At 39.7% G+C, this 19110-nt stretch overlaps 1 protein-coding gene across 3 annotated transcripts; it reads left to right on the top strand.

Annotated features, from left to right (window-relative positions):
- The first annotated feature begins 1109 nt into the window (after positions 1–1109).
- On the top strand, positions 1110–17044 carry si:dkey-183c6.8 (protein O-GlcNAcase). 3 transcript variants are annotated; one of them, XM_067525097.1, is made up of 18 exons: positions 1110–1359; positions 3106–3157; positions 3364–3456; positions 6777–6874; positions 7923–8053; positions 8131–8302; positions 8413–8511; positions 9065–9334; positions 10580–10666; positions 10832–11307; positions 11407–11581; positions 11912–11968; positions 13742–13827; positions 13996–14100; positions 14524–14615; positions 14758–14947; positions 16134–16293; positions 16771–17044. In XM_067525097.1, exons 3-18 carry the CDS (start codon positions 3443–3445, stop codon positions 16905–16907), a joined length of 2349 nt encoding a protein of 782 aa, XP_067381198.1. In that variant the 5' UTR covers positions 1110–1359; positions 3106–3157; positions 3364–3442; the 3' UTR covers positions 16908–17044. The 3 variants fall into 3 exon arrangements, with proteins under 3 accessions (XP_067381198.1, XP_067381197.1, XP_067381199.1); XM_067525096.1 differs by lacking the exon at positions 3364–3456 and having other exon boundaries at positions 1116–1359; XM_067525098.1 differs by lacking the exons at positions 1110–1359; positions 3106–3157; positions 3364–3456 and having other exon boundaries at positions 7997–8053.
- The last annotated feature ends 2066 nt before the right edge of the window (positions 17045–19110 follow it).

Here is a 19110-nt window from a genome sequence, read left to right as displayed (position 1 = left end):
AAAAGGTATGCAGATCCAGTCTGATCCAATTGTGTACTTTCCCCCTATTTTCTTACATAAGAAACTATTGTATTTGTCCTTTGTTTTTCACTATATTTGAGATTTGCTGCCTCATATTTCTATGGTTCTAACAATGCCACATAATATTTTGTGTAACATATAATCCCAGTGTACACTCTCCCGGATTAAACATGCGAGTGGCTTGAAAAAAACAAACAAACAGAATAAAACACATACACACTATCAAACTATAAAATATAGATGAAAACGGTCTGTTGCGGATCTGTTACTGTTTGTTAGGTTGTACTGCCTCTCGTGGATAAAAGCGAAACTGCGGTGTGACCAGATGATTACGGTTAAAATCCACTGGCTGCCAGCGTCAGTGGGACGGGAAACGTTCACACCTGTCCCGCTTTCATTTTGCACTAATTTTCAACTGTTGCATCGACTAAATTTACTCGATTTAGGTCAGTTCAGCCTCTGATGCACACCTCAGTGTTTCATAGTTAATTAAAAGTAATTTGCCTGATCATTGAAATACACAGTTTTCAAAACAACTAATTTTGCACATGGCACCGTATAGCTTTCAAAAAATTAACAATACGCTCCACACACCACGTAGGACCTAAAATTACCCAGGTAAAATATGAAAACCACTCACTAAACTCTCTTTCTTTCACACACACACACCTTATCCCCTTGCTTGCAGCAGGCTAGTGCGCTTGTGCGAACTGGAGCCTACAAGCAGAGACATATGTTGCCTTCATGGCTACCCGTAAAATATGAATTATGATGAAAACGGAGGGAGAAAAATTTGGAAAGGTAGGAGGCGTACATGAGAAAAGTCTGCATTTTCTATGCACAGGGTTATGTGTTGGTAGACTTTTATTAATTGCTGGCCGTTTATCCCCATGCAACAGTCTATTTAACGTTGTAGCTGAACATTTTTAATTGGTCTATAGATTTCTGCTGATGTCAAAGAACAGTTTTGTATAATTATAATTTTTGTATAATAATAATACTTTGCGGTTTCTAGGTATAGAAAACACAAAATAATTAACGTAAATACTGATAATCACACGAAGGCAATTACAACATTGGTGCTCGAAAGCTGTAGCTTCTGCTTAGCACCTGAATGCACCACGAGAGCTACGGTGCTGTAGAAAGAAGACGGAGAGGAGGAGGTGGAGGCAGTTGGAGGAGAAGCATGAAGAATATACCCGGGATCTAAACTGGAAGGCGGGGAGAGCATCTCGTCTTCCCTTGCTTGTTAGGGGCCTACTGGTTCGGAGGGGGGCAGTGGAGCAGAAGACAGGATGGAGGAGGAGAAGAAGCAGTTTCTTTGTGGTGTGGTGGAAGGTAAGAGCGACTTCGTAACTGACCTCCTGGCAGATCATGTGATTTTTTTCTTTACCTCGGGAAAATGATTGTGAATAGACCTCTGTCTGACCTATATTTGCAAACCAATGTTTTGTCACCTGCTTTGAAAGGAAAGGCGTGTGAGTGGTAACGTGTATGTCACTGGAAGCATGTAAAGATGTTTAGGGTGATATGGTGGTGATTAGTCAGACTTGGAGATCAATAAAGTGAGAGCATTCAATAGTGTCTGGTTCAAAGACTGAAAATGAAGGGAAGGAATACAGTAATCTGGATATACTCATATAAATGGTAGTGAACATAATAATGGAGATGATGGTGATAGTAGTACTAACAGTAGGGAAGAAGAAGATGATGTCCTGTGATGATGCTGAAAATAAGAACAATGGTGAAGGTGTAGATGATGATGACTTAGTACTGGGATGAAGTAACAGTGACAGTAGTTTTTGTGACAGCAAGGTGGGTTGAAAAGCAAATGGGTGTAATGATGATAAAAAAAACAATAAATACAGTGAAGTAGAGGATAGTTTGCACATTTTTGACAATAATAACACTGACATTGGTGGCATTTGATGCTAAAAATGTTGAGAATAATAGTGATGACAGGTTAGAGAAGATCATCAACAACAGCAATGGTTATGTTAATATTAATGATGCTACAGGTTATGCCAATGCAAAGTGCTCTAAACCCTAAAAATAAAGCAAAATAATTACTTTACTGAGAGGATTTGTCCACTATGACAGAAAAAGCTATGTGAATCTGATGTAATCTGGATTCACAGCTATTTAGGAAGTTTTTTCTCTGTAAAACAGTAATACAGTAATAAAAGTGCCACAGCTCATAGAGATTTAGCTAAAAACAGTCACACACACACATTATTACCAAATCTTTGTGAACCCCTTCAAACCTTTCCCAGTTTCTCAGTTTCATGTGTGACATCTAGCCAAGGCAGTAATTGGGTGTAGCTTAGTGGGGGGCCACTGCGCAGGACACACACATGCACACAGGTAGAGATGCACATCAAAATACACACTCCTCATACTGTAGGTATGCAAGAGAAAAAGTCTGGATTGTAAGTAGGTTTGATTTACTTCTCACTATGACCAACTTGATGCACGCACGCACGCACACACACATACACACACGCAATCACACACACATGCGCACGCGCACACACACAGACACACGCACATGCAGTGTAAAAAACATAAAAGAGGAACAGGGACACTGGAGATGCTCCCATTTCTAAAAATAGAATTTGTGGTGGAGAGTGTAGCTGGAGATGAATTATGGTTCTGTCAAACACAGAAGGGATGTGACCAACTAGGAAGTGTTGTGTCTTCCAATACATAAAGTATTATCGCTGTAATCTCAGTGAATAGTGTCCAGGAGCTGACAATTCTGATTATTTGCATAGCTGGAAAATGTGAAATATAACAGAGAACTGTACTAATCATATATCATAAATACCAAACAATGGTTTGCTTTAATGCACATTTTTTGCTGTAATGATCTAAACTCAACATACAAAAAGTGTGGGAAATTGTCATTTGTTGCAAAGATAATATTTATTGTGAAATGACACATTTCTTTTAGCTCAATGCTCAACTGAAAAATTACAAAATGTTAAAACGTTTTCAAATATTTCCACAAACAAGGTAAAGAACTGCGTCGCCTGCATGGGTTTTTATCTCTGCACTAATTTTGCTGATATACTTGGTCTGCAGGTTTTTATGGGAGGCCTTGGTCTATGGATCAGAGGAAAGTCCTCTTCCAATGGTAAGTGTGCCAGCACTACATGCATATAATAAAACTTATGTCCACAAGCTGTCTGTAAGTATGTGAGCACAGGTGTCCATACACATAGCAATGTCAGACGGGGAGATTTTGTGCTGTTGGTCTTCTTCACATGAATATCATTAGAAGCTATACTGAGCTGATGCCAGTAGGCTAACTCCAGATTCTCACCTCTATTTCACTGCTAGAAAGACCTGAGAGAAGTCACTGATGCAGAATGACTTCAAAGCAAAGGGCAGGCTTCATCCTCGGTCCTGAGGCTCAGCCATGGATGACAGGAGGTGGTGAGGGAGGGGGCACATGCTACACTTTGTTATAGTGAAGGGAAACAGAAAGAACATCAGACCTATGCCAGTGGTACAGCTGCAGGAATGGAAGCTTCTGCCACTTTAGTTCAGACTGAAATATCTCAGTAACTATTAGATGTATTGCAGTGAAACTGTCTGTGACATTCATGGCCATTAGGGCAGAGCTTCTTCTCTTCTTATACCATGGCTTTCCCTGTAGTGTCACTAAGAAATTCACATTGGTGTGATGGGTTATTTGTAAAATATATCAACATCTGCACATGGTTTTGCACAGGCATTTGTAGTTACTAGAAAATGAATGTTGTTGGCTACATGAGGACATTTGTGCAAAATGAGTACGTCCTCAATAATGTTGGTTCCTGCAGTAGGCTTTAGATGGCTTTAGACTATGGGCCACTAAAATAGAACATATGAAATTCTTCTCTCCTATTTAATGAGAAAGTAAACGTCTGAAATGGTATGACGAATTAGTAAATCACTTTGCCACGTTTTCTTAATTTAAAACATGTATATGTCTGTTATTTTAATAGAGAAATGAGGTGTGTCCTCTTTATGGTGGTATGTTTTGCTGAGCCTTAATAAGCTCTTTATTTAGCAACATTTTGTTTTTCCATGCAGAGACTTTCACACCAGGGAGCTGCTGTTGGTCACAGAGTCTGGAACAATATCAATTTAGCTCTGTACAGTGTTTTGCAGATGAGGCCTGGGTATCATGACAACATAAAAAACATGGATAAAAATGCGGCCACAAACCATTTAAACGAGATAAAGTCCTCATTCAAGACAAAAATCTAATATTAATCGGAAACTACAATTATAGTAGTATCAGTATCCTGTTTCTTTGTGTCTTGACTACATGAAATAATGGCAGCTCCTTATCAAGCCTGCCACAGCTTTCATTAACTGTTTCATCAGCTCACAAAGAGGGACAACTCTCTCAGCACGAATCTACTACAAAAGAATATTGAAAGAGCATTTTCGAGTGCAAGAAAATTCATAAACTGCCAAATGCAAAAACATTCATGGGATTCAAAGTATGAAAACACTGATAATAGGACAATGGTGTATAAAAAATGAGTTGATGCACTAATAAAGGAAGTGACTTTCCCTTTTCATGTGTTTTTTTATTAGCCCAAGTACAGTATATGTGATAAGGAAACCATCAATGTTAATAATGCACTGATCTTACATCTGCATCCCTGGAGATAAGTTTTCCCCTTTGCTTTCTGCTTTCCACTGCTCTTAAATATATGCTCACATCAGTATGCATGTATATAATGTTTCTTTTGATTTTATGATTGCATAATGTTTGTTATGAAAACATACGGTCTGTAATAATGATCATGCCCATGAAGTCATATCGATCAGCTACAATATTGCCTCATAATGTGATGGTAGACAACAGTCAGCATTACCACTCTGAGCAGTCTTTAGCTACACATCCCCATAAATATCAGAATGTGATACACTGTATGCAGAGGTGGTGCACAAACACAAAGAGTACACAAACTCAAAACTAAGAGTAGGACTTTAAATGTTCTCTAATACAAGTCCTTTACTCAAGTAAAAGTACAAATCAGATTATCTAAAATTTACTTCAAGTACAAAAGCAAAATATTTAGGTAACTATGGCAAATTAAAAAAATAATTAAAAATATTATGGTCAAAGGTCAGTTTTGGTAAAGTTGAATTTGATTTTAAGATTTTAATGTGCTATAGTAATGGAAAGTAAGAAAATACAAGTACTTTGTCACTATACATTTTTTATGTATCTGTACTTAAGTAGACTTTATTATGGCTACTTTAACCTTTACTCCATAATACATTTTTACTTCACTACATTTCTAATGAAAGTTGTGTTACATGATCTAATCACATTATATTACACATTTCATAACACAACACATTTTTTGGAATCACTGGAATCGCTTCACTAAACCAGGGACCGGCAGGTATTGTGTTAGTCCCTCCTTCCATGGTCTTAACTAAAAGACTCATAGTTTTTAACATAATAGTACTCAAAGTAAAGTGGACTCCAGCTGTCTTGATACTTTTATCAGTGCTCTGTGTTTTATTCTTGAAATTACAGTCACCATGTGATGTTACAGCATTTATAGTATTGAACTGACACTTATATGATATTGTTGATGTATGAGGGTCACTGACTTTAATAGAATACCACATGTATTTAACAACAAAAATAAAGCAGCACTAATATACAAAAAAATGTCAAGGACTGTTATTCTTATAGATAAATTAAAAAAAATTTTACATTTTCTTACTGTCAGTGTGGTACAACCACATACTGTAATATTTTTAGATTAAATAGCACAGGGGATATTAATTTTGTGGCTTATTGGTGTATAATGACAGTACAATTCGTAATGCATGGCTGTGGTGTGGAGCAAACAATACTATGCTGAATAGATCATCACTGCTTTATAAAGAGACTATGAGGAAGAATTTGACTTTGTCAGTGTAGCAGCAGAATAATGTGTGGGCTCCAGGTTTAATTATAGATCAGCTTTTTTAGTCTCAAGTGTGGGGTGCAGGCAAAATTCATACAATTAATGTTGCATAAGTTTGGCAGAGCAGTGCTTTGGATGGGTATGCAGTATGCTAGTGTGTGTCTTTAAGAGAGGTAGTTAACCGTCTTGTGGAGGCGACTTACATACCATCTGTCCAGGAAATGAAGCAGAGTGAGAGTCAGAACACAGTCTACCCACAAATGACAAGGCAAGAGCTGGTCCATGTCCAGAGAAAGAATCAGATTCATGTTTTTAGATGGGTGCATCAACGCATACTGATGCAGATATGGTTTCACTCCTAGTACTATGCTCTATTTATAATTCAAGAGGTCATTTCCTGTAACTGGTGCAGCCATGGAGCTCCACGATCAATAAAGGGGATCTTATTTCTTGCTGTTTGTTGTTTTTCCATTTCCCCCCCTCCCTTTTATCTTCAACTCGCTCATTCACTTACAGCTCTCTCCAGGGCTCATACCTGACAACTGATAGTTAATGCAAAGCAAAAAACCTATCTTTATAAATATACAGAGACTTATAAAGACTTATAAATTTGAACCAGAATTTATTTAAATCAAAGTCTGGATCCCAAAGTAAAATGATAGATATAGAAAAGCTACTTTTAAAGTGTTGTTTATAATATCAAGCAAAATTGAATTTTACTTGCTTTATTTTCCACCTTGTTCCAGGTTCAACATTTGGCAATAAAATTACCTAAAACTATCATCTTTCTCCCAAAACTTCTTTGTCTTTGCCTTCTTCCATCAGGATGCAGACCTGGGGGCTGAACACCTACCTGTATGGGCCAAAAGATGACTTAAAACACAGACTGCTGTGGAGAGAAGTCTATTCTCCTGAGGAGGAGGGTAAGAACATTCCATTCAGGCTTTCCACCTTTGATCTGCTGATTTGTTTAACCTGTTTAGCCAGGCAACCCTTCTTTTCCTATTATGCCATTTACACTGATCACACATAACATTATGTTCACCTATGCAATTTAATGCAATCCAATACGGTGGCTCTTCCATGAATTCTACTTTTACAAGGTTAGAATTTCTCAGGTTTTAGACTGAAATTGGCAGAAAGGTGATAATTCTACTATGTGTTTATTATTGAGTTTATAGTGGGTAGTGAACTCATATTAGAGTGCATTATAAGAAGAGGTGGTTGTAATATTTTTAATTGGTGTAAATTTTTAATTGTAATTGGTGTACATGTAAAATGTAAATTAACTAACTCCACAGATTTTAGTCTAAGTCTAATCTAGTTTAAAGCCTTTAGTGGCAAGATACAGTTAGTTTTGACTGATGATTAAGAATTAAATTTTAACATTGTAAGAACATTTGGTGTGAGTTTACATCTTTCTACTATGGCTCTGTATCATGTATCCCACCCTTCATCTCTGCTGGAGGCTAATGATTTGAGATTACATTAGACACAACAAGCTCAGAAGTTACATTGTGGGTAATGTAGGCACCATGTTTTGGAAAGGAAAAATTTGTGTAATAACCTCTTCGCATTGGTTTTGATCTTTTTGTTTTATACTGGTCACCATGAGCCTGACAGGGTTGCAATGATAAATCACAGAAGAACTAATTATGTTTTTAGGAAAGACTTGAGTGAAATGTGTGTTAGAGCCAAGATGAATTCCCTGCAAATGCATAAAATTCAGATTATAGAAATGTATCATTCTCAATGTCTGTAACTGTTATATAACCTTTACTGCTTACTCCACACATAAGCACTGTATTGAATTAGTTTTGCTAAAAGTGCTGTAGCCCTCAAATTTTATACAGCACAGGTTCTCATCCTTCTTATTCTTTTAGTTAATACGATCATTTTATTTCTCTTTTAATTGGCCGGGATGGCTCTTTGTCCCTTACAAATTTAGCAATTTCCTTTTCTCCTCCTCAGTTCAATTGCGTACTCTGATTGCGGAGGCCCAATCCAGAGGGTTGAAATTTGTTTACGCTCTCTCCCCTGGTCAGGACATTGTCTTCTCCTCTTCCTGTGACCTGACACTTCTTAAACGCAAGCTGAGACAGGTACATGACACACAGTAAGAAAACAAATGCTGCTTTCATTTTGATCTCTTATGCAGAGTGTTTTTTTCTCTTTCTAGGTATCAGACTTGGGTTGTCAGGCATATGCTATTTTGTTTGATGACATCGATCACTCCATGTGTCAGGCTGACAGTGAGGCCTTCTCATCATTCGCCCATGCTCAGGTCACAGTAACCAATGAGATTTATCGATTCCTGGGGGAACCACCAGTCTTCCTCTTTTGCCCAACAGGTAGGATCGGTGGTATAAAACCTGTTGTTTGATGTAATTTGATGTAGGCTGTTTTAATACATGTTGAATAAACAAGATCTTGAATCACACCCCTTTCTCTCCCTCTGTAGAATACTGTGGTTCCCTTTGCTCTCCCAGTGTGTCTAAGTCTCTGTACCTGCAGACTATTGGAGAAGACCTACTAGCCAACATAACAGTAATATGGACAGGTGAGACACAATCATGTTGACATAAATATTAAATCTTTTCTCTATAAACAAATTAATTTAAAGTGTTAACATTAATAAAATCAAACTTTTTTTATTTTTTGCCTCATTAGTTGACCTGCCGTTCCTTTGATAATAAACACACACACACACTGGTTAACCACAGCTCAGCATGCACAAATGCAAATAAGTGCAAGCACAAATCAACACTCTACCTCCTCCACAGACCAAAAAAGATGTAGGTGCACATCCACCCACATGCGTATGGAACTGCAGTAGAATCACATGCCTGTACAAACATTAGCACCTGCTCTTTTTTAAAGTTAATTTCTTAAGTGTTATTATTGTCATTATTCCTTTTTTCCACTGAAGAGTTTTTATGGTAACCAATGTATTGTTTATCATAAATGTTAAAATTTTTATTTTGATTAATGGTTTGTATCGCATTTAAGGTACAACAAAATGGTTGTGATGTTGTTGTGTCTAACTGAGATGTAAATGTGGCAAAGACTGTCTCTCAACTCTTTAAGCATCAGCCTTCACTGTTGTTCCACAGGCAGTAAGGTCATCTCCAGAAAACTGTCTGTAGACTGCCTGGCTGAGGTGGAGGCTGTCCTTCAGCGCCCCCCACTCATCTGGGACAACCTACACGCTAATGACTATGACTCCAGACGTCTTTTCTTGGGGCCTTTTAAGGGTAGAGAGCCTCAGCTGAGGAGCCACCTTAGAGGATTGTTACTCAACCCAAATTGCGAGTTTGAGGCCAACTACATCCCACTCCATACGCTGGGGAGCTGGTACAGAGCTGGGGAAGAGGGCAGAAAAGGTAAATAAATTGACTGAGGGAAGGAAGATGGAAGGAGGACAAAGAAATTATGAGACAGAAGATGTTCCATGTTAGTAAACTAATATTGGCTCTGTCAGACCACAGCCATATACGATTAGTCCTATTGCCTCGGAAGAAATGTTTAATAAGCTGCTGTTGCTTGGCAACAAACACAATTTGAACTACCAGCTAGACATCTTGCCTGATATTACTGAACAAAAATATTAACTTCTAGGAACTGAAGCACCATCTGTTGTTCTAGACAAAGTCACTGAAAACTTGTTTAGAAAATGTCTTTAACTAATACTGAGTTGCTTTCATTTCATTGGCTGTCATCTACTTTCACAGAAAAGTGGATTATAGTTACAGAAATAGTATCATAGGTAATTCTGTTGGTCAATTTCACAGTATTGTTTAATGTTGAAAGTACAGTATATTGTAAGAGTTAAAACTCTATGAAAGGGATCTTTCATAGAGTTCAAATCACCTTAATTTGTAAATACTCACAAGATTTAATACAAATAACATTTAATATATTGTAAAAGTAAAATACATAAGAATGCAATCAGAAAAAGACCAAGGAAATTAAAGAGCTGGATGGAAAACTGTCGGAGAGAGAACCACTGGAGCGTGTGATGTTCTGAAGACTTAGCGGGGGGAGAGGTGGTGATGGAGGGGTACTGTAATTGCGTGGTGTGATGAGCGAACAAATAAGACGAGGAAGGTCCCTTGGTGGAGGAAAAAAGAAAGAGAAATAGACTTTAAGGGTGGGGATGAAAAAGGAGATGAAGGGCATGCTGAGGCCTGTTATGTGGATGGAAATGGGAGAGGAATTTTAATGGCTGCATAAAAAGCAGAAGGTTTAGATGCTGGTCGTATATGAAAACATTCAGCTGAAATTCCACTGAAATAATTCCGTTATTTTCTGCGAGACTGATCCAAGTCTCAGATTTCGTATGCAAACTGGTGGACAGATTTTACAGTAAATTCGAACAGTAATGGCAAATGCCATGTTTTAGGAGTAATTAGCAAGGTGGTTCTGAGGAAGATGTCTTCCTTTGTAGACATGCATCATGATTGCAGATAAAGCCAATGAAGTACTATGTCTGCAGTGTCTAGTGAAAGCGATGCTGTGAAACAGCAACAGAACAGTAAAGATATTTGAGGGTGGTTTCTATGCTGTGTGTTTGCACATATGCTGTTTAGGATGTACAATATTATGACACTGTTTTGTACATACTCTAGATGAGGAGTTTGAGTACTGTCCTGATAGAGCTCTGTCTGCTGCTCTACATGACTGGATGGAGGAACTCAACCAACCATTACAAGCAGGTGAAAAATTATGAACTGCTTATTACTTTAGAAGATCTTCGAGTGCTGCACTTCAATCTTTGACTTAACTGCATTTCATAAGGCATTGGTCACTACAAACTGAACAAATACTTTTTATTGACCACAGCATTATAAAACAAAACCTATTTTTAAAAATGATCATAGGTCGTCAGAACACTCGAGCAGACCAGCGCTCCTCTGCTCCATTGTCTCGCTCCAAAACTCCTGACACATCCGACAACCCCTCCACATTCAAGGGGACCTGTGCTGTGGCCAAACTCCCTGTTTTCCCCCTCAACTCCAGTTCACCCCCACCATCACCCACTAAGCTCAAGGGGGAGAGAGAGGGACGAGAGGCGGAGATGAAGAGGTCAAACCAGTCTAGTCAACCCAATCACCAACCTGCTGGAACTAAACCTGGAGCACCTTTAGGTGGACGACAGTTACAGAAGGCCCAGGGTCGTGGACTCTGTGGGGGCAAAGCTCTGCTAACTGAGTCCCAGGTGCGACTGCTGGTTGGTCTTCACTATCTGCCCCATGAACACGGCCCATCTGCTCAGACACTCCTACAGGATCTGACTTGGCTGAAGACAAACTGCCACCTGGTCAGTGCTAACAACAAGAAGGCACAGCCTCAGAAGGTAGGTGTTTGTTCTGATTTCTTCTTGGTAAATGTTTAACTCGTGTATGTAGCTTTATTTAGTTTAGTGCCTTACCCGAAAACTTTACCCGGTCTCAAGGTCGAAGAGTGGCGTGTTCGGGCTTCCAGATTCCTGTCTCTGTGTGAAGACATAGCCCAGCTCCACTGCAGCGTGGTAGGTGGGGCCAACAGGGCTGTGCTTTATGACCTTTACCCTTATGTGTGGGACCTGAGGAACACGGCTCTGGCGGCAAAGGCCTTCATATGCTGGCTGGGTAAGACCACAGAGAGATAAAGGCAGGAAAAACACTGTAATAAAGACTAATATAATGTTTTCTACTGCACCGGACAACTCTACTGCTATTACTATCATATCACTTTTAGGCACTGTGCTGTTCTCTGACGCTTTACGCTGTACTAGGATAAACTCTGCAATTTTCTGCTGCAGTATACAATAGCGTAGTGTTGTTTGGCATAGTTAGTATGGATTGGTATAGTGGATATATAATAATTGAGAATAATTGAGGAGTTACATCCTTAGTGTATATTGCTGTCTCATTTTAATGAAATGTACTTTCTCCAACCGACTCACCTACCTCAATCAGATGGACGAGTGTTGAGTGACAGCTCCACCCTGGGCTCCTGGAAGAACTGCTTTCATTGTGAGTAGGCATGACTATTAAAATTTTTCTATCTGTGTAAAATAAGTAACTACATGTATTCCTGCCACACAAGTCATTTTTATCCTAGGTAAATTGCCACCCAACACTCAGTCATTATCTCTCAGCACTAGCAGATTACTGACTTTATCTCCAACACATCTAACATGAGCTGTCCCTCTGATGTCCTGAGTTTCATTCCTCTGATTTCCAGAGAAGACCTCCACCTCTGTAGATTTTCCTCCACCTGCTCCCTGCTCTCTCTACAAATCACAATGTCATCTGCAAACATAGTTTGCATAGTCCATGGAGATTCCTGTCTAACCTCATCTGTCAGCCTGTCCATCACCAGAGCAAACAAGAAGGGGCTCAGAGCTGATCCTTGATGCAGACCCACCTCCACCTTGAACTCCTCTGTCACACCTTCAGCAAACCTCACCACGGTCTTACAGCTCTCATACATGTCCTGCACCACTCTAACATACTTCTCCGCCACTCCAGACGTCCTCATACAATACCACAGCTCCTCTCTCTGCACCCTTCATACGCTTTCTCTAAATCTGTGAAGACACAATGCAACTCCCTATGACCTTCTCTGTACTTCTCCATCAGCATCCTCAAAGCAAATACTGCATCAGTTGGACTCTTTCTAGGCATGAAACCACATTGCTGCTCACAAATGTTCACCTCTGCCCTTAACCCAGCTTCCACTACTCTTTCCTACAACTTCATTGTGTAGCTCATCAGCTTTATTCTTCTGTAGTTGCCACAGCTCTGCACATCTCCCTTGTTCTTAAAAATCAGCACCAGTACACTTCTCCTCCAGTCTTTGGCCATCTTCTCACTTTCCAAGATCTTGTTGGAAAGCCAATAGTCAAAAACTCTACTGCCACCTCTCCTAGACACTTCCATACCTCCACAGGTATGTTGTCATCAGGACCAACTGCCTTTCCACTCTTCATCCTCTTCAACGTCCTCCTCACTTCTCTCTCACTAATCTTTGCTACTTCCTGCTCCACATCAGTCACCTCTTCTACTCTCCGCTCCCTTTCATTTTCCTCATTTATCAACTTTTCAATGTTCTCCTACCATCTGCCCATCACACTCCTGGCACCTGTCAATACATTTCCATCCTTATCTTTAATCACTCTAACCTGCTGCACATCCTTCCCATCTCTATCTCTTTGTCTCACCAACCTGTACAAATCCAAATCTCCTCTTTAGTGTCTAATGTAGCATACGTTGGACACTATGCTAAAAGTCCTCATAAGCTCTTTGTTTTGCCTTTGCCACCTCTACCTTCACCTACATTCTTAGCTTTCCTCTTCTTTCTCTGCCCATAAACACGCCTTCCTCCTCTCCTTCTTTGAACAACAGTATTCCAATTTCCACCAGTACCCTGTAGGTCAACAGCACTGGTGGCGGCCGTTGTTAACTGGGGCCCTGACCGATCCGGCATGGAAGTCATTTTCGGTGTCATAATTCACATTTGTAATTTGGCATGTGTTTTACGTCGGATGCCCTTCCTGACAAAACCCACTGCATTTATCCAGACTTGGGACTGGCACAAGAAGATATTGGCTTGTGTTCCGTTGCGGTTGCATTATCTTTTGAGGAGTTGTAGTGAGGAGTTGTAGTGATTTAAAACGCTGAACTGTTATCATGAATGTGTGATTTAACTGTACATTTACCGTCTCTACTAATAAACTTTCTTTCATTTTATTGACTTTAAGTGTGTGATGCTACCACACTGACATTAGTTTTTGTCTGTGCTAGGGTGTGGGAAGACCACAGGGGGAGACCTGCTGGGAGTGGAGTCAGAGCCATGGGTGTTCAAAGGGGGTGTGTCTGGGGAGGTCCAGGTACAATGTGTGTTTGTATAACATATTATTTTGTATGGGTTTGTTACACTACCCCTACTGTGTAAGTGTGTACACTTGCAATTATATATTTTTAATATTTTCTGCTTGGTTAGTTCAACCCTTTTATAACTGCCTATTGTTTGTGTATGTGCGCGCGTGTGCATGTAGATGCTTCTTCCAATCGGCGGCAGCAGTGAACTCTTCTCTCATCCTCCTCCTCTTTTCCCTACCTCTCGTCTCTACAACATCCGGCCCTACCACAGTAAGGACAAGGTAGGAGAGGTCCGACCTACATACAGTACATTATTACCTCAAACATAATACCACGATTATTCATGGAACATTATAAGGCCAAAGGTGGTGCATTTAAATTTAAAAAAGAAATTTGACAAGCCTGGATGCTACCAGAACAGATTCTAGGTCACACGGACACTGACTTGGTGATGGAAAGTCATGGAAAATTTATGGAATTTTCAATCTGTGCTACAGTGCGATCTTTATATGGAGACATGCTGCAAAATAAAAGTCAGTTTTAAAGCACCCTGATTGCTCAGTCACTTGTAGATTTTTAGTTCAACATTTATTCAATGTGTTTGGGAAAACATATGGTCTAGAATATATTGACATGAATCCATAGCCACTGCTCAAAATATTGTCCTTAAATGATCATTTCATGATGTATTTGTGTTTGTGAAGGTGGAGTTGTATCGGATGATACGCCAACTTCACTTGAGGACTCAGGGCGGCCAAGAGTCCAGTGCTTCTCATCCTGATGTCATAGGAGACAGGTGTGTGTTTGAGTTAAAGAAAGAGAAGAAATAGTAATCTTCTGCATTTGAAAACATTATCACAGTAGATATTTATCATATCAGAAAACTTAAGCCACACATTTTTTCTAATAGTAGTTGAGTAATCGCTCTCTCTTTTTAGATGTCTCGGACCGTGCCTGGCATTGTGCCCCGATTACAGCTTTATCCTGGAGGATGAGCTGGGCGTGTGCGGTTGTGTGTTGGGTGTCTTGGATTTTCGCTCCTTTGCAAAGCGTTGCCAGGCCAGCTGGTTGCCTGCCATGAGGGACAAATATCCACCCAAAGGAGGCAATACACACCCCAACACTCAGGTAAGTATGAGGAATGGAAGAACATGAATTTTAATCATAACAATATTGTCACTCTCAAGGGCACAAGCAAGTTATAGGCACAAGCTGTACGCAAAGGTAAAATTAGCACACAAATGTTACATACCTGCAGTACATGTACTTACACCATCTGGATCTCTCTGTGATAGATTAATAGCCCACTGGGAAGTCTGTAATACACACAGGTGAACCATGCACATGACCCCTAAAAACTAACATATTAAAACTTGTGCACACCGAGATAGGACTTAAGACTCACAATTGTTTTAAAAGTACACAAGTAGAGAATCCTTGTGTTTCAGTTTCTTTTTCAGTAGTGCTCGCCATCGGTGAACACTTGGTGTTGTTGTTTCCCAAAGTGACAAGCAAATCAGTGGTTTTAGACAAAGATCCACACAGAAGCGGTGGTGACTAACATCAAACAGTCACTCCCTGATATCTGTGGAGGATTTATCTACCCACTTTGTGCGTCATGTTGCAGCTGACAGTCCCACTTTGGATGACCATCATTCATGCTGCAGCCCCAAGTGTTGAACGATTCAGTCCAATGCAGAATTGGCCATATAGAGACTGTAAGTTTTATAATAGAATCGTTTCCTGTGTTACTGCACATGCATTAGGAACAGAAGGGCAGTATTTTATGAAATCAATTATTACTGTAAGTTTTTTTTTAATATTTATACACATTCCTAACTCTGCCTTATTATGTATTTTATGAATTGAAAACCTCCCTGCTAGCAATTTCTGTTCCAGGAATAAATATTTACCAGCTTCTCAGACAGGAAGTACGTCAGACTAATTACCGAGGTCTGAGTCCACAAAATAAAAGCTACTGATACAGCAGAGACTGCGGTTATGTTACAAAGGATTGAAAGTATGCTTCTGAGGAAATGTATGGTGATCAGTCTTTAGAATCTCTGTTTGCTTGCTGTTGTTTTTTGTTGAAGTTGATGGTAATAGCAAAGTGTGATAAGTTAATGGTGCAGCCTGTCAAATATGGCTCATTGTTATCATCTAGTGGCAGCTGTGGGGAAATACAGCAACATAGGAACATGTGCCAAATCTAAAAATCATCTTAGCTGCTTGGGTCAAAGTAACGTCCAGGACTTTGCTTATCATTAGCAATGCACTGTGAAAGTGTCCAGTGTTTCTGCTTTCCCCTACATAGGACTTAATTCAGCTGATGGAGGAGGACCAGGGTGAGTACCCAGACTCCCTCCTTTATCACTTCCCCTCTCAGCTGCGACTGGATGCCCTGCCTGAGCTGGTCGACATCAGCGTGAGCCGCACCCTGCTCACCTCCCTCCTGACTGCGCTCAAGGCCAACGGTAAGGGCAGACTGCCTTATAAATATTAGAAAACGTATTATGTAGTCAACAAAGCAAAAGTAAATACTGGCTTGGAAAGGATTCACATACATTATTAAAAAATGTGCATGCTAAAGGATTCATATTGTGGTTATTAGCATTAACCTCTGTGCTCAGCACCTCAAGGCTAAAGAGAAAGGTTGGAGAGAGAGAGAGAAGAGAAATGTGGAGGTATGAACACTACTGTACCATATCCCATTTATGAGAGCAGGATTTTACTGTCAAGCTGCCTGCAGGTGTTTTCACACCGTTAAATTCCAAAAAATGTATTCATCTGCCTGCTGGGGAGCTGATGCTAATCCTGAATCTTGAAATCCTGCAGTACTGGACAAGTATACTTCATGTAGATCACGTATATGTATTTGTATGGAGAGGGAGAGCATGATCCCCATTTCACATTTTATATTGCTATTTTCTTGTGCATTTGTGTGTGTTTAGGTTCTCAGGGTGTGTTCTGTGAGGTGCAGCCAACAGACCGTCAGAGGCTGGAGTTCTTGACAAAACTGGGATTCTTGGAGATCCTCAGAGGAGAAGCCAGGAACAGGGAGGGGGTGGTGCTCGGGAGGCTACTCTGAACAAAAACATACATGCAGAGAGCGCACACACAGACACACACACACACACACACACACACACACACACACACACACACACACACACACACACACACACACACACACACACACACACACACACACACACACACACACAAGGTCATACAAAAGCTGTAAAGACACACACCATACAGTAGATACACAAAAACACCTGTGTACACAGAAAGATAGAAACAGATAATAATACAGCATAATACAGCGTAGAGGTGGCTCGGCTTTGCAAATATTCAGGATCTGTATCTTCCTCCTCAAGAGGGAAGACCTTGCTGGATAAAATCCTGGATTCCTTTTAATCTGTGTGGCAGCAATGGGGATGAACCCTGAGGGATTTGATTTGAATTTAAACTTTAAGCAGAGCTATGCTAACCCATCACTGAGTTTACCAGTGTTTGAGGATTTCAAAATTCAAGGAAGTCCACACAAACATAAAGAGACAGAGGAGCAGAGTGCTAGATCACAGCAGCAACAAATTTCTCCTTTGTGTCATTCATTCATGATCTTTTTCTAAAGCAGCTGTAATCGATGGCCACAGTGCTTCTCACGACCAGTACTATGTGAAAGGGTTTACTGCGCAGAAATTTTATTTGACACTGTAGTTCTCAGACCTGTGCAGCATATCAGCATGTTTCAATTGTGGCTGTAACCCCTGCATAGTTTATTGTTTGTTTCCAGTTGCAGTTGTCTTATTTTTAAGCAACGGAAAACAATAGCTGAACTCTTAAGCTATCAAGAATCTGTTCTGCTTTCTAAATCACAAATCCTAACCCTTCAATATCAAACTGTAATAACCATTCATTCACGTTTTACAGGAAGCAACCTGTGTCTTGTCATGTCATTACCATATGTAGAGGAGCAGGGAGGAAATGCAACCAGTGGAGGCACCTTTTTTTATGCAGATTAAACCAATGAGTTATTACTTGCTACTGTATGTTTATCAGGTGCCTGCAGTTGGTTTTTCCAGATTATCTGTTGCCCCTTTTCTGGTATTTGTACTAATATATGCTCCATATATACTGTACAGAGTGTGGTATCAATTTAATCATCTTACGCTTGGCAAAAAAGCAAACAAGCATAACATTTCAAAATGTTCCTTTCATTTAGACAATCTTCTCGATCTATGACCACATTAAGCTACTGGTCGATCTTGTACTCTGCTCCCTCTGCTTTGTTTTTAAATGATCGTTCTTTCTTAAGAGTTAGGATCTGTTATCTAGCTCCTGCTCTGTTGGTTAAACAGTCTGCCAACACCAGACCAAACCCAGGCATGACATCACTGTTTACACTTGCTTACATTAGATGAATGTTTACTTGCATGAAGAAAAAACCATTGTGTGGCTGTTCACAGAGTAGAAATTACAGAAAGTAAATATACAGAAACGACCATAAACATACAATTATAATTTCAATGGAATGCTCTAACACGGCAACATTAATAAAGATTTTTTTATTGGACTTTTCTCAGTTGTCATAGCCATAATGTCTTAGGAATATTAGTGATAATAGAAAATGCAATGCATGCAAATTCCTTAGAAATGCAAAAGAAACAACAATCTTAGATTTTTGTGCATGACAACTCATGCAGACATATGAGACACATAAAGTACATACACACACCTAAAGTTTACAATTATTTGGACTTACGATTGGACATAAATACCTCTTATATGTGTGTGTACCTTGTGTGAGGTGTATGTGCGTGTGAGTGTGTTCTAAATATATCAGCTGTGTCATTCTGCCTTTGCAATTTGCACACACATCAAGCATACACACATGCACACGTACAGAGCAGAGGCATGCTAAAAGAAGCACAACAGCACTCACAATCAAAGTGAAAGTATGTAGAACTATGAATGTTCATTTTTTGTAATGCAGCTTAGGACACAACTACTGTTTGTGCAAGTATTTATATTTCTACTTTAGATTTTTTCTTCTTTTTTTATTAGGATTCTTGGTAATTGTAGACTAAAAGGCACTTTTGCACACAAATTAGCCACAACTTTAAAACCACCAGGTGGTATGAATGCTGTGGCTGATCGGTATATGTTTCTTTGTTACCAGCCGTATCGCCATGGTCATGATAAAAGTCTCCAGTCCCAGAACAGAAATGCATGATATAAAGACAGTTCTAGAAATAGTGTCAATGTTTGCTGCAGAAGGTTGTCAC

Source organism: Channa argus, chromosome 12 (genome assembly GCF_033026475.1).
Source record: "Channa argus isolate prfri chromosome 12, Channa argus male v1.0, whole genome shotgun sequence".
NCBI classification, from domain to species: Eukaryota; Metazoa; Chordata; class Actinopteri; order Anabantiformes; family Channidae; genus Channa; species Channa argus.
The sequence above is the reverse complement of the archived record's forward strand: the minus strand, read 5'-3'. Positions and strand labels throughout refer to the sequence as shown.

What these genes read in the sequence shown, in the direction of transcription:
- si:dkey-183c6.8 (XM_067525096.1), top strand. Translation starts at nt 1,317, where the DNA reads ATGGAGGAGGAGAAGAAGCAGTTTCTTTGTGGTGTGGTGGAAG. An exon ending in ATACACACCCCAACACTCAG is followed by an intron (nt 14,948 to 16,133) that starts GTAAGTATGAGG and finishes TCCCCTACATAG; the next exon opens with GACTTAATTCAGCTGATGGA. An exon ending in GACTGCGCTCAAGGCCAACG is followed by an intron (nt 16,294 to 16,770) that starts GTAAGGGCAGAC and finishes GTGTGTGTTTAG; the next exon opens with GTTCTCAGGGTGTGTTCTGT.